At 46.1% G+C, this 14,341-nt stretch overlaps 1 protein-coding gene across 1 annotated transcript in view; it reads right to left on the reverse strand.

Annotated features, from left to right (window-relative positions):
- The window catches only part of f5 (coagulation factor V), a 153,474-nt gene that overhangs the window by 21,897 nt on the left and 117,236 nt on the right, over nucleotides 1–14,341 (reverse strand). The window contains exons 19-20 of the mRNA XM_038802074.1: nucleotides 8,556–8,627; nucleotides 3,626–3,720 (exon numbers count right to left, since the gene is read on the reverse strand). Of these exons, the coding sequence (XP_038658002.1) occupies nucleotides 3,626–3,720; nucleotides 8,556–8,627 (167 nt within the window). The remainder of the gene's footprint in view (nucleotides 1–3,625; nucleotides 3,721–8,555; nucleotides 8,628–14,341) is intronic.

The following is a 14,341-nucleotide window of genomic DNA, read 5'->3' on the forward strand; positions in this document are numbered from 1 at the left end:
ATCAACATTCCAAGAATTTATGAATTAGTGCACGAGGGGCAGAGCTTTTCATGGTAAGAGCAGATATTGAGAATTCAGATCTGCTGCACTGTGCCCCCCAAATTTTCCTATGGGCATAAAAACCGTGCAAGTCAAGAAGATGCAGACATCTCAATGCTCAATATCGATGTACGTTATTTGAAGCTTGGAAGCTGGAATATTAAATTGATAAAGTTTATCCTCATATCTGGAAGCAGGGTTTCAGTAAAGAGCTTAACATTCTACTTTCCACAACATTGTAAAATTACTTGTGAAAGACATGGTTGTGACTAATTAGTGGGGATGGTGCAGATAGGGATAGGTATTGACTGAGATGCTAAAAAGAATCCATGGAATATGATGTTTGCTGTGTTACTAGAGACCAATTGTTCTTTTTCAAAAAGGTCCACTTCACTTGCTGAATGCTCATTGGTCTGGAAGCTTGTTGCTAAAGAACAAGGGAAGAAGGAACAACACTAAATTATAGATCAGGCAAAATCTACAGTTTGAATATACGCCAAAAATTGAATCTTAGAGGTTCCTATTGTCGTGTTAATCACTCTGGGGTAACACAGACTGCAACTGGATGCAGTTGTACTTGAAAGTAGACTCCAAACTTTGATGTTAGTTCAATACGCTTTACTGAACTTGTTAAGCAGTGCACACAGTTCGCTGTGAGTTTGACACTCTACTAATCTGAGCATGCTCACTATAACTAACTAGACCACACTAGCTCTGAGCCACATGTAGAAGGTGCTAACTGATATATACACCCTGACTGTCACTACAGTTGTCACCAGGGAAAGAGGCAGAGTGCTGATGCCTCGTGTGTTTTATAGTGCGAGACCACCTTCTAGTGTTCTGCCTGGTGATTGGTTGTGTTCTGTCCTGTGTGTTGATTGGCTGTACTGGGTGTCTGTCAAAGCCTGTCTGTATCTCATTATGTGCATGAGTGCATATCATGACAGTTATCTGTTGAGAGAGGTCAAACTAAATAGTGTAGATGTTTAAAAAACAGGAGGCGGGATTCTCTGATCCGGCGCATTTCCCGATGGCATCAACATGGCCTCAGGAGCAGCAATTCTGACTCCTACAGGGGGCCAGCAGGGCACTGGAGTGACCCACGCCGCTCCAGGCGTCAGATGGGCACCGCAGGTCTGTGCATGTGCAGTGGGAGCAGCGCGATTTCCGCGCATGTGCGATGTCTCCGTTCTCCACGCTAGCCCCAACGCAACATGGTGTAGGGCTACAGGGGACGGTGCGGAACAAAGGAGGCCCCCAGCCCGAGAGGCCGGCCCGCTGATCGGTGGGCCACAATTGCGGGCCAGGCCACAGCGGAGGCTCCCCCCTCGGGGTCGGCCCACCCCCCCGGGATCGGACTCCCCCCTCCTCCCCCACCAGACTACCCCTGGATCCATCCATGCTTAGGTCCTGCCGGGTAGAACGGCACCGGCAGGACTCGTTTTTTTTGTACGGCCGCTCGGCGCATTCCGGGCGGAAAATCACCGGGTGGCCCGTAGAGCGGCCCCCAACCAGCGCTGCACCAGCGCCAATGGCGCCGTTTCTCCACTCTCTAGAGATTCGCGTCCCAGCATCGGGGCGACGTAGCGCGATTCGTGCCGGTCGCGACGATTCTCTGGCCCGGCCCCGGGGTTAGAGAATCCTGCCCAGGAGTTTTACTTGTGCGTATTTGTGGTTTAGGGTAGTATTTTAATCCTATTGGCTGGAATTCTCCCATCCTGTTCCTGGCAGGTTTGATGGCGGGCAGTTGTGGTAAATCTGGCAAGAGCCAAATAGTCGGTAAGCAGCCGGCATAAAATTACGTTGAAGTTCTTCCAATGGTGGTGTTACAATCCCCTAAGGGATCAAAACCTACATTGTATCAGCTGCCCCTCCCCCACTTTGGAATACCAACTCCCCAGGTGATTAGGAGGCGGAGCGTCCTCCCAACTGGAGGAGCCCCCACAGGATGTAAACCCCGGCCTGGGAGCAGGTCGGAGAACAGGTCCCTGAGGGAAGTGGAGTAGAGTTACGGTATTGTGGTGTAGTAGAATAAACCTTGTTGTAGCCTGTCTATCTGGCTACATGTGGAGTCCTTGCGTTTGGTCACAACAAGTGGGTTAATGGCGGGTGAAGGGCGGATTGGCCATCGCTCCGGCATGTGGTGCCAACACCATTTGCATTCATTTACATTCCGCCAGACTTTGCAATCTTGTGTCATGTCAGCAGGAGATCACATTGGCATCAAACCCGATTGCTAAAGAGTGGCCTGCACAAGATGGCCCTCAGTTCATCAAAGACTTTGAGGTGAGTGCAACACTGCCATAGTGCTGTGTTACTCCTGATGTGTTGTTCACCACTCTACCAGGGCACACCAGTTCCTGCAACCCCATCCCCATGCAGAGCTGCTCTTCATGGGCAGCACTGTCTGCTGGACCCATGGTCCCTCCAGTGGCACCGAGTCAGATCAATGCAGCATCTGGGGTTGGGAGCACAGGGTCTCCTAGCTCCTGGAGCCACATGGCAGTATCTATCTGGACCGTACCATGCTGCGGGATACATGCAGCCACCACTACAAAGGTCCAAAGCTCGACTTGGATGGGGTGCAAGGAGGTTGGGGGCGGGGGTTAGTTCTGGTGGTCTGATGAAGACAAGGGTGGCAATGTAGGAGGAGGACAGGATGCAGGCTCATGATGGCAGGCCGAGGAGCATGAATGTAGATGAAAGAGAGGAACAATAAAGGCAGAGGGAAGGCGAAGAGGAGGGAAGCTCCACACTGACATGGCTGCATAAAAAGCTCATAGACAAGGGAGTCAAAGGGATACCATATCGTTTACTGGAAGGGGATGCACGAAAACGCCAGAGGCAGTGGGTAGAGATCCAAGTGGGGCATGGGCGCTTCACAGGTGATGGGCTCAGGGGAGGGTGGTTGAATCAAGGAACTGACTTCTTGAAGTTCCCTCTGAATTGCTGACATTCTACACCCTCTAGTGATGACAGGTGAGTTGGAGAGAGTGATGTGAGTGTGTTGAACTGGTATTTAAATATGGCGGTGGGACATTCAAACTTTGCAGATGAATCAGTTGCCAGCTCCCCAAAAGAGTCAGTGGGGAATTCACCAGTGCATAATGAATGAGGTTCCAAGTGCAGAATCTGGTGCCGGAACCCACCATTCTGCTTGGCAGGACAGGTACCCGCCACCACACTTGGGACAATCATAACTATCAAAAGTCCGGAGATATGCAGTTTAGGTGGATTGGCCAAGCTAAATTGCCTCTTAGTGTCCAGATATGTACAAGTAGGGTGCTCTTTTAGAGGGTTGTAGCAGACTCGATGAGCGGCAGGGCCTTCTTCTGTACTGTAGCATTCTATGATTCTATGAAATGGGTAAGTTGACCAATGAAATATTAGATTGTACATTGCTTTTGAGGAAGCCACCTTCTGAAACCAAATTCCCTTCCCTTATTTTTTAAAAACACTTTTTAACGTAATATCCATTCATGTCTAAAAGTGTGATTATGTTTGCAAGTTTGAAGGTAGCTTCTGGAATGAATACTCAGTAGTCAATTCTATCAGAAAATATGACATTGTTTCAATTCAGACATACTTGAATCCATAGATCATCTTGTCTGTTCTTTACCGCACTCCAGGCATTGACCCTGTCTCTGTTGTGTAATCGTGCTAACTTTGGCTCCCAGTTATCTAATAAAAAAGGAAAATTGAATAGCAAAATAAAAAATAAAACTTGCAAATGCTTTTGAAATGAAGATAACAAAATCCCAGCAGATCAGTCAACATCTGGAAAGTGAGAAGGCGTTCTGATATTTTGGGTGTGCATTTTAGTGTTTAAATGTTCCCAATTATGGGCAATTTAGCGTGGCCAATTCACCTACCGTACACATCTTTGGGTTGTGAGGGTGAGACCCACGCTGACACCAGGAGAATGTCCAAACTCCACACGGACAGTGACCCAGGGCCAGGTTCAAACCTGGGTCTTTGGCGCTGTGAGGCAGCAGTGCTAACCACTGCGCCACTGTACCATCCTCGGATGTGTATTCTTGATCAGAATCAAGGGAGGAAGGAAGTCTACCCAACTTTCCATTTATTTAAATCAATGGATAGGCAATCTGCTCCATTAGAGGCACATGCTCCTCCTTTCTGTAAAATGTATGATAAGAAATGTCACACAGTTGAGCCACTTTTTACAGGTTAAACTCCTATAATATATTTATCATATGAATATAGTGGTTCATAAACCCAGGAAAAGGGAGATACCGCAAGAGACTTCGAAGTGTTCAAAATCGTGAGGGAGCACGGAGTAGATAGGGAGAAACTGTCCTCGCTTGTGAAAGGATTGTGAATGACAGGTCACAGATTTAAAATGACTTGCAAAAGAAGCAAATGTGATGTGAGAAAAAACTTTTTCACACGGTGAGAGGTTTGAGTCCGGAATGCACTCCCAGGAAGTGCGATGGAGGCAAGTTCAATCAAGGCTTTCAAGAGGATATTCGATGGTTATTTGAATAGAAACAATGTGCAAGGATACGGGGAAAAGGCAGGAGAACTGCACTAAGTCATGATGCTCATTTGGAGAACCGATGCTGACACGATGGGCCAAATGGCCTCCTTCTGTGATGTACAACAGCAGCAACAGCTAGACTACATACAGACTGGGCCTTGTTTTTTTATTCCATTTTCTCCCAGTGAAACTTAACGGGACAATCCCTCTTGGAGAACCAAGTAAAACTAGACACAAAAGGAGTTTGAGTTGTAAGAATATCTACCCTTTGATGAGATATATCGCGCACAAGTTTTATTTGTTTCTGGAATTTTCCACCAGGCTGCTTTCACACAAATTGCATTTCCTTCTTATTACATGTTAAATCCATTAGCATTTTGATTACATAACTCCCAATATAAAGTAAATTATTTGCCACTTAATTTGCGCAGATCTATCTTGCTTGATCTGGTTGGAATATCTCTGGTATATCAATTTAAACTTAGTGAAAAGTGCAGCCTCCAATTTATACACTAGTTGCTTTCTACAATAAGAGATAAAGACAGAGATACTTATTTTTGTTACCCAATTGTTTCTGTTAATCAGTATAGTAATGGTAGAATTATGAACATGAATTTCTTCTGATATTTAAATATTCTTCAGTATTAATATATTGCGATAACACCATGGAATCTGATAAGGTGTAGAGGTGGGTGACGGGGAGGGGGCTATTAGTGGCCAGTAAATCCAAAAGTAAAAGGAATTGACGGGACGTGATCAATGGGTGGGTAGTTTGTGGCATCAGGGTGAAGCTGGGGATCTGGCATTGGCAGGTGCGCACTCACTCATTGGGGGGCTAGGAAACGTCAGAAGGGGCAGGTCAGGAGCATGGCTTGCTAATGAGAAATATCATGGGGGACTGAGGGAAGGGTCTGTGATGGTGTGGAGGAGGGTTCTAACAGATTGCAGTGGGAGGAGGAAGTCAGAGAGAAGTCAGAGCAGAGGGAGGCCCAAAGTTAGAACACTCCATCAGGAAACTCAAAGAGAAATTAAAATATTTCTTTGCTGGGTTTCCTGTGACACTCGGTGCTGATTTGAGGCATTGGTTACCTGGCGTGAAGCCACCAGCCACCAGTTCATCAGATTAAAATGGCAAATCAGAAACACACAAATAACATTTCTGTTGCCCTATCTGAATATTTAAAGAGGATCCCACCAGTTTGGGATGGGTGCCCTCAAGGAAGGAGTGGGCAAGCTTCCGGCTCTGGTTTAACTGACCCACTTTCCTGAATGGTTTCTGCCAGGTGAGGGAGTTAGGTCGTTACCAAAATCCTCAGCAGCCAGGTGCTCGGCAATAGGAACCTCATACAATGGCATACATTGTATATCACAACTACTAAACTTGGGGGTTACAAATCTACTTTGGTAAAACAACACTAATCTCTGAAATGACATTTGTCTGATGCCACACCTTTTGTGCTGGGTGTGCATGCAAGAGAAAAAAATATGAGCATTTAGCTTTTTCAACGAGACATTCAGACTGGAAGTAAAAATAGAAATCCTGCAGTGACATATTAGGTCATTCAAGGTTGGACAAGAGAAACGATAATTTGTTTAATATTTCAGATTGCGGTGAAGATCACATCTGAATCATTCACACCATCTTTGATCTTTTCAGAAGCTGTCCGAATCTGTCCATTTCCGGCATGTGTCTTTCCCCCCCTCCTTCTTACTACTGCTGGCGTGGTAGCAAGGTCCCTTTAAGGGGCGAGCCCTCGCAGCCCACTCAGGGTCTACCGTACAGGAGTGCACGAACCTGACTAATGGGGGAAAAGCACGAGGCCCTGGGAGCAGGGGCCTGGCAGTGCGGACCCAGGCGTGAAGACCTGTTTGGAGACTCTGTGCCTATGTATAGTTTACCTGTACTTGTTATTAATAAACCCTTGTTTGGTTAGGTAAGAAGCCTCCACAGTATTGTCTCATGCCACCACAACTGGGGAATGGGATTATTTTTCCAATTTTGTACCTAATGGCAGTATCAAGCACACAAGTATAGCCAGGGATCCTAGTGCTGTAGATATTGCAACAGCTTTGAAAGCGCCATCAATATTTTCTAATTTCCTTGCCAAAACCATTGTATTATGATGAACACAACCTAAAAAACTGATATTACCTTTCCAGGCGCATTGATTTGGAGATTGTTCATGCTCATTCTATGATTTGTTAACTTTGTTTCTAATAAATCAACTTATTGAGAAGCTGAGATTAGTGGGTGAAAATGAGTGGTCTGCATGTCACCACATGTGAAATGCATTGAATACACCCTGGTGTTTATTGACTGAAGCTCCTAATATGGTGATAAGAGCTGCAGTGTTAAATTTCCCATTTAAGATTACAGTTCTATATTTGTTGGTTTGATGAATGTATTCAGGAATTGCTAAGTGACCTGGTTATTGTATCTGTCAACAACTGCTGTGCACATTACACTTTAAAGGTTTGAAGGAAGACAATGGTATAATTTTCAATTCCTATTTGAAATGGGAAAATGTTTACAATGCCATATATACTTGTGCTTTAAACAAGGGGGAATTTTAAACCCCCAGAGGGTTCAAGGATAGGGGGTAGTAGGTAAAGAATACTCAAACTACCTCCAGTGCACCTACTTCTGCATTTAATTGAGGTTTGAGTGCGTTTGAATGAATTGCTCATTGATGGAAGGTCGATCATTATCATGTCCTAACAAGGTACTTTATTTATTATTTATCTATGGGATGTGGGTATCCCTGTAAAGACCTCGATTTATTATCCATCTTTAATCACCCTCAGGAACGAAATGGCAAAACACCTTATGGAATATAACTGATTGACGGCAGATGAGGCCATTCCAGAGGGCAGTTCTAGAGTCACCAAGATTCCAACAGGGATTTGAATTTAATATCTCTTGCATGGGCTTCCCAAGGTTCAAGAAACTCGCCAATGAAAAAGTGACAAGATTGAGAGGCACTTCATTGGAGTGTTTAAAGTTCAAACTATCTGATTACAATAAAATCTCAGTGGTTACAGCTTCTTAGCTCACTGAGGCAAATATTTAGCAGATAATTCTTTTATTATAGATGCGTTTCAGAAGTTTGGAGGATTTCAAATGGACAAGATCAGGATGGAACACCAAGGATAAAACAGCGTTTCTCAAACTGGGATCAATGTGCCCCTTAAGAGACTTTCCAGGGGATCTGCAAAATGCGAATGTGCCATGGTTAAGGGTCAGCAAATGAGTGACGGTTGGAACTGTGCCCTCTTCCCCCACAATGTGCTCCTGTTCTCTCCAGGCTCCTGTTCTCTTGATGCTCCTCCTAAACCTACAGACTCTGCAGTGACAAGCTGAAACACCCATCTCTCTGATATCTGTAAGTAAGTATCAGCATTCTTAAATAACATTTTACAAGCAACAATTTCATATTAAAAGTATTATGTTGTCATCTAATTTAAATGGGGGGGAGTTCCATGATAATGAATCCATTTGAAAAGAGACCCTTCAACAAATATATTTGATAACAATCACCAGCAATGCCAGCAATGACACGCTGTGTGGGATCTGCAGATGCAAAGAGAGTGGATGACAAAAATGGAGAATGGCGGAGAGGAGAATAGAAATAGGAACTGGCTTCTGAAAGGTCACAAGATTCCTATGGCCTTGGTTATATAATCAAGTACAAGCTGCAATGTCCCAAAAATACTGTGTAGTTGTCCAGTTCAAAACTCCTTTTTCCATCCCAGTCACTCTTGTGACTTTGCTAAATAAAAATGAGTACTAGACTATGTTTAATCATATTGTCTAGACTCTGGCCTAAATTCGCCCAAATTGTTTTTGTTTATGACGCACATTGGAGGAAAATGTTTTCACCCTAGTTTGAACAGGATCCAAATCAGACCAGTGGACTGAAGAACACTGGATTGATCCATGGCATCACCAGGTTCTCCCATTCAAAAATGATCTAGGAACAATTTGGATTGTTGAAAATAGCAACAGCAAAGCACTTACCTTCATGGCTTGATGCAGTGACCTGTGAATCAGTTATACTTCCAGATGCCATACCCAAGGGATAATCACAATCTATACAAAAAGCGAAGAAAATATTACATTAGATATAATCTCAAATCATTCTTCTTTCTTTTGTTTAGTCTATGTTATTCACGTTGATTCATCCACTACTCTAATAATCAAGGACAATGTAAAATGTAACATAAGAAGGTCAGAAATAGGAACAGGAGTAAGCCACTCAGCTTCTTGCCCATTCTGCCATTCAGTCAGATCATGGTTGGACTTCTGCCTTAACTCCAGCTTTGCCTGCTCGCCTCATATCCCTCGGTGTCCTTAGGATTTAAAAATATATCAATTGCAGTCTTGAATATATCCAATGATGGAACTTCCACAACTCTCTGGGATAGAGAATTTCAAACAATCCACTGAGTGAAGAAATTTCTCCTCACTTAGTCCTAAATGGCCAATCCTTTATTCTGAGACTGTGACCTCGAGTTCCAGACTCTGCATCATGTGGTTTGCTGTAATGCAAAGTGTCTATCCATTGAATCTTAGAATTTGCAGTGCAGAAGGAGGCCATTCAGCCTATCGAGTCCGCACCGGCCCTTGGAAAGAGCCCACGTCTCTACTCCAAGTAACCCCACCTAAACTTTTGGACACTAAAGGGAAATTTACTACTGGCCAATCCATCTAACCTGCGCATCTTTGGACTGTGGGAGGAAACTGGAGCACCAGGAGGAAACCCACGCAGACACTGGGAGAAAGTGCAAACTCCACACAGTCAGTTGTCCGAATCCGGAATTGAATCCGGGTCTCTGGAGCTTTGAGGCAGCAGTGCTAACCACTCTGCCGCCCCCCCCCCCCCCCCCCCCCCCCCCCAATTGGAATTATCTTCCCAGCATCTACCCCATCAAGCCCCTTAAGAATTTTATGCTTCTCTGAGATTAGCTCTCATTCTTATAACACTAGGGAATGAAGATTGAGCCTTCATGACTCTCCTCAAAGGACAAACCCTTCATCCCAGGAACAGCCCAGTGAACCTTTACTGCACTCGCTCCAAGGGAGGCATATTCTTTTTTAGGTCAAGATACCAGAACTGGATGTGTGGTTCACCAAAGCCCTGTATAATCCCCTGCAATAAAGGTCAACATACCATTTGTCTCCTAGTTGTAGGCTGCGCCTGCATGTTAACTTTCTGTATTTCTCTACACAGACACCCAAATTGCTCTGAACGTCAACATTTAGCAGCTTCTCATTGTTCAAAATATATACTACTTCTTTATTCTTTCTACTAAAGGTAATACACCTCACATTCTTCCACATTATACTCCATCTGCCACCTTCTTTTGCCATTCACTTAATCTGCATTTTGTTTGCAGACTCTTTGTGCCCTTCTCAGAACATAGTTGCCATCCAGCTTTGTAAAAGTAGCAAACTGAAGCGTGACAGTTGGTCCCTTCAACTGAGTTGTTAATATAGGTTACAAATAGCAGCAGCTCCAACTTTGATTCTTCTGGCACCCGCTATTAACAGCCTGCCAAACTGAAACTGACCCATTTATTCTAACTGTTTTCCGTCCTTTAACCAATATTAATATATTACATCCAACCCCTTGAACGCACCTTGCCTGTCTTTTGGAAATCCAAGTATGCTGCATCCACTGATCTGCATCCTTTATCTCCCTTCCTAGTTACATCATTAAAAGGCTAAATATATGGGCGGCATGTGGTGCAGACAGTGCAATGGTTAGTACTGGGACTACGGCGCTGAGGACCCTGGTTCGAATCCCGGCCGTGGGTCACTGTCCGTGTGGAGTTTGCACATTCTCTCCATGTCTGTGCGAGTTTCATCCCACAACCCAAAGATGTGCAGGATAGGTGGATTGGCCACGCTAAATTTGCCCCTTAATTGGAAAAAAATCATTGGGTACTCTAAATTTATTTTATAAAAGGCTAATAAATTTCCCCAAAACAATTTCCCTTTCATAAAACCATGTTGACTCTGCCAAATTATATTATGATTTTCTAAGTACCTTGTTACCACTTCCTTGTTAATAGATTCTGGCAAATTCCCAACAACTGGTATCAGATTAACTGACCTGTACAACCCTATCTTCTCTCTCCCTCCTCTCTCGAATAATGGTGTTACGTTATCTACTGGGACAATTCTGAAATCCAGGAAATTTAGCAAAATCAGGACAGTGCATTCGCTATCTCTGCAACTATCCATTTTAGAACACTGGAGGCCAACAGATCCAATGGATTTGTCAGATTCTAGTTTTATAATTTCTCAAGTTTTTTTCCTTACTTCAAGTTCCGCACTCTCATTGACTCCCTACCACTTCTGGTTAAGTTTTGTGTTTTCCACTGTGAGGGCAGACACAAAATATTTATTCAATGTCCCTACAATTTCCATTTTTTTTTCATTAGAATTTCCCCTGTTTTAGCATCGAGGTGATCTATATTTGCATGCACTGTTCTAATCTTTTTTACCGATATGCAGAAGTTCTTATCATCTCTTTCTATATTTCTGATTAGTTTATTCTCATTCAATTATCTCCCTCTTTATCAATTTTTTGGTCCCCCTTTGTTAGTGTCTAAAACTCTCCCCAGGTTTCTACGCCTCTTGGTATTATTATGTCTTCAGTTCATTAAGGATGGACCACTTTTTCCATTTCTACATGCGACGAGTTCTACAGAAATATAAATTCAGCTGGGGGCGGGGTGGCGTGGACATGCAGGGGGTGGTGGGGGGGCGCACATTACACCCACCGGGGCTCAAGTTCGTTCGCCCCTCGACCACAGTGGCACTCAGTCCCCTACCCGACCACGCAGGCATCGGACATAGCACAGAGGAAGCCTGCATTGGTGTAACAGTGAGTTTAATTAGAAACGTTATATACACGTGCCCTAGCCCCTATAACTAAGCTGTGCCCTGCACCCATGCCAACTTACTAGGTGTCTAACTTCCTGGCCTTATGGGCCCTACCATTACATCTCTGTGCCTCCCCAGACAGTACAGCATGAGTGGAGGTGGACTGCTGAGACTCCTGCCCTGCAGCAGCCCAGCTTGGATAGGCCAGGCTGCTCCTCGGGCATCCTGGATGGTGCGGTGCCACCCTGTTCTGCCCGCTGCCCACCAGATGCACCAGGGACGGAACAGGGGGAGTCCAAGGTAGTGCGGTGTTCCGGGACCTCCCCTGCAGGAGTCACCGGCACAGACCCGAGCCCCTCCTGCTCCCTTGGGGTGCCCAGTGTTTCCCCGGAACTCTCTATGGGACGGGGGTGTGAGCGGAGACAGGCCCCGAGGCACCACTGACACCTGGCGTTGCCAGTCCTGAAGGCCCGCTATGGTATCGACCAGGGTGTGAATGTTAGCAGCGATGGAGCCCAGGGGGTGGCCCATCCCTGTCTGGGACTGCGCCACCTCCCTCTGGGCTTGTGTGACGCCATCCAGCATCTGGGCAATGCCGCCGAAGCTCTCAGCGATGGCCTGCTGAGACTGAGCCATCACCTGGGCAATGCCACCGACGCTCTCAGCGATGGCCTGCTGAGACTCAGACATGGCCTGGGCAATGCCACCGATGCTCTCAGCGATGGCCTGCTGAGACTGAGCTATCATCTGGGCAATGCCACCGATGCTCTCAGCGATGGCCTGCTGAGACTGAGCTATCACCTGGGCAATGCCACCGAAGCTCTCAGCGATGGCCTGCTGAGACTCAGACATGGCCTGGGCAATGCCACCGATGCTCTCAGCGATGGCCTGCTGAGACTGAGCTATCGTCTGGGCAATGCCACCGATGCTCTCAGCGATGGCCTGCTGAGACTGAGCTATCACCTGGGCAATGCCGCCGAAGCTCTCAGCGATGGCCTGCTGAGACTCAGACATGGCCTGGGCAATGCCACCGATGCTCTCAGCGATGGCCTGCTGAGACTGAGCCATCGCCTGGGCAATGCCACCGATGCTCTCAGCGATGGCCTGCTGAGACTCAGACACGCCTGGGCAATGCCGCCGAAGCTCTCAGCGATGGCCTGCTGAGACTCAGACATGGCCTGGGCAATGCCGCCGATGCTCTCAGCGATGGCCTGCTGAGACTCAGACACGCCTGGGCAATGCCGCCGAAGCTCTCAGCGATGGCCTGCTGAGACTGGGCCATGGCCTGGGCAATGCCACCGATGCTCTCAGGATGGCCTGCTGAGACTGGGCCATGGCCTGGGCAATGCCACCGATGCTCTCAGGATGGCCTGCTGAGACTGGGCCATGGCCTGCTGAGACTCGGACAGACTGCGGAGCGCGGCTGCAATGCCCAGCATGCTTTGGCACGTGGCTGCCTGCGAGAGGGCAGTCCTGCCCCGGGCCATGGATGATGCATGCGCATGAAGCCCCACGCCTTGCATAACCTGACCCATGGCCGACACCTGAGGCAGCTCGCCATTGACCAGGGGGCAGGGTTTTCTGGTCCAACTGAAATCAATGGCCATTTGGCATTGCTCACCGGCTGTGCTCCTGGGGAACCCGCCACAGACATCACCTTTCACAGGACTGGAGGTCCCCACCGGCTGGAAGAGCTGGAAAATCCTGGCCATTTTCTCAGCTAGCTGCTGAGATATTTGCAACTGCATTTAATCAAGGGACTAGCCGGCAAACATTTGTGAAATTGTTCCCCTCCCAAATTCTTTATCTGCATTTTTATCACGCAATGCTTTATGCTGGGTGAAGTCATGCTTCAGCTGTGCAAAATCACGGTTAAACCATACCTGGATCATTGTGAGCAGTTCTGGGCTTTACATAATCGGCTTTAGAGGGAATGCAGTGTAGATTTACCAGAATAATACCGGGAATCCAAGGGTTAAATTACGCGGGCAATTACATAAACTAGGGTTGTATTCTTTGGAATTTAAAAGGTTGCGGGCGGTTTGATCAACATTTTGAAGTTATTAAATGGAACAGATAGGATGGTATTGTAATGGTGTTGGTTACAGAACATGTGTGTTGAGGAAGTTTTCTTAATCTTCTGTATACCAACAGCAACTATTTATTAACTACTTGTTATACTACTACTATGACATATCTACATGTCATAGGAAATATAATCATAACACATAATTTACAGTGCAGAAAGAGGAGATTTGGCCGATTGAGTCTGCACCGGCCATTGGAAAGAGCACCCTACTTAAGCCCACCCCTCCACCCTATCTCCGTAACCCAGTAACTCCACCTAACCTTTTGGACACCAAGGGCAATTTAGCATGGTCAATCCACCTAACCTGCACATCTTTGGACTGTGGGAGGATACCGGACTCTGGAGATAACCCACGCAGACACAGGGAGAATGTGCAGACTCCACACAGTCAGTGACCCAAGCCGGGAATCGAATTTGAGGCCCTGGAGCTGTGAAGCAACAGTACTAACCACTGAAAGATACAGGCAAGGATCTATCTCCATGTTTGTGTCTCGCTGAACACCACACTGACCCTAACTCTGTGCCTTCTTACATCACGTGTGGACGGTACTGTACTCAGACCACTACACTGAAGATAAGTCAACGCTATTTCTCCTGGTAGGGAAGTTTAGAACTCAAGAGCATATTCTAAAAATAGGGAGTGAGATTAAGAAACACTTTTACAAACAAAGGCTGGAATTTTCTGCTCCCGTTCATGTCAGGCATGTTTGGTGATGGGAGTAGAAAATATCCTGAAAAGTCCAAAGTAGCATTTCCTTAAAAAAAAATTTTTTTTTGTTTCATAAAGGCATGACATGATTGTCCTCTCCCCCCATCAGTGATC

The sequence above is a fragment of the Scyliorhinus canicula genome, chromosome 7 (genome assembly GCF_902713615.1).
Source record: "Scyliorhinus canicula chromosome 7, sScyCan1.1, whole genome shotgun sequence".
NCBI classification, from domain to species: domain Eukaryota; kingdom Metazoa; phylum Chordata; class Chondrichthyes; order Carcharhiniformes; family Scyliorhinidae; genus Scyliorhinus; species Scyliorhinus canicula.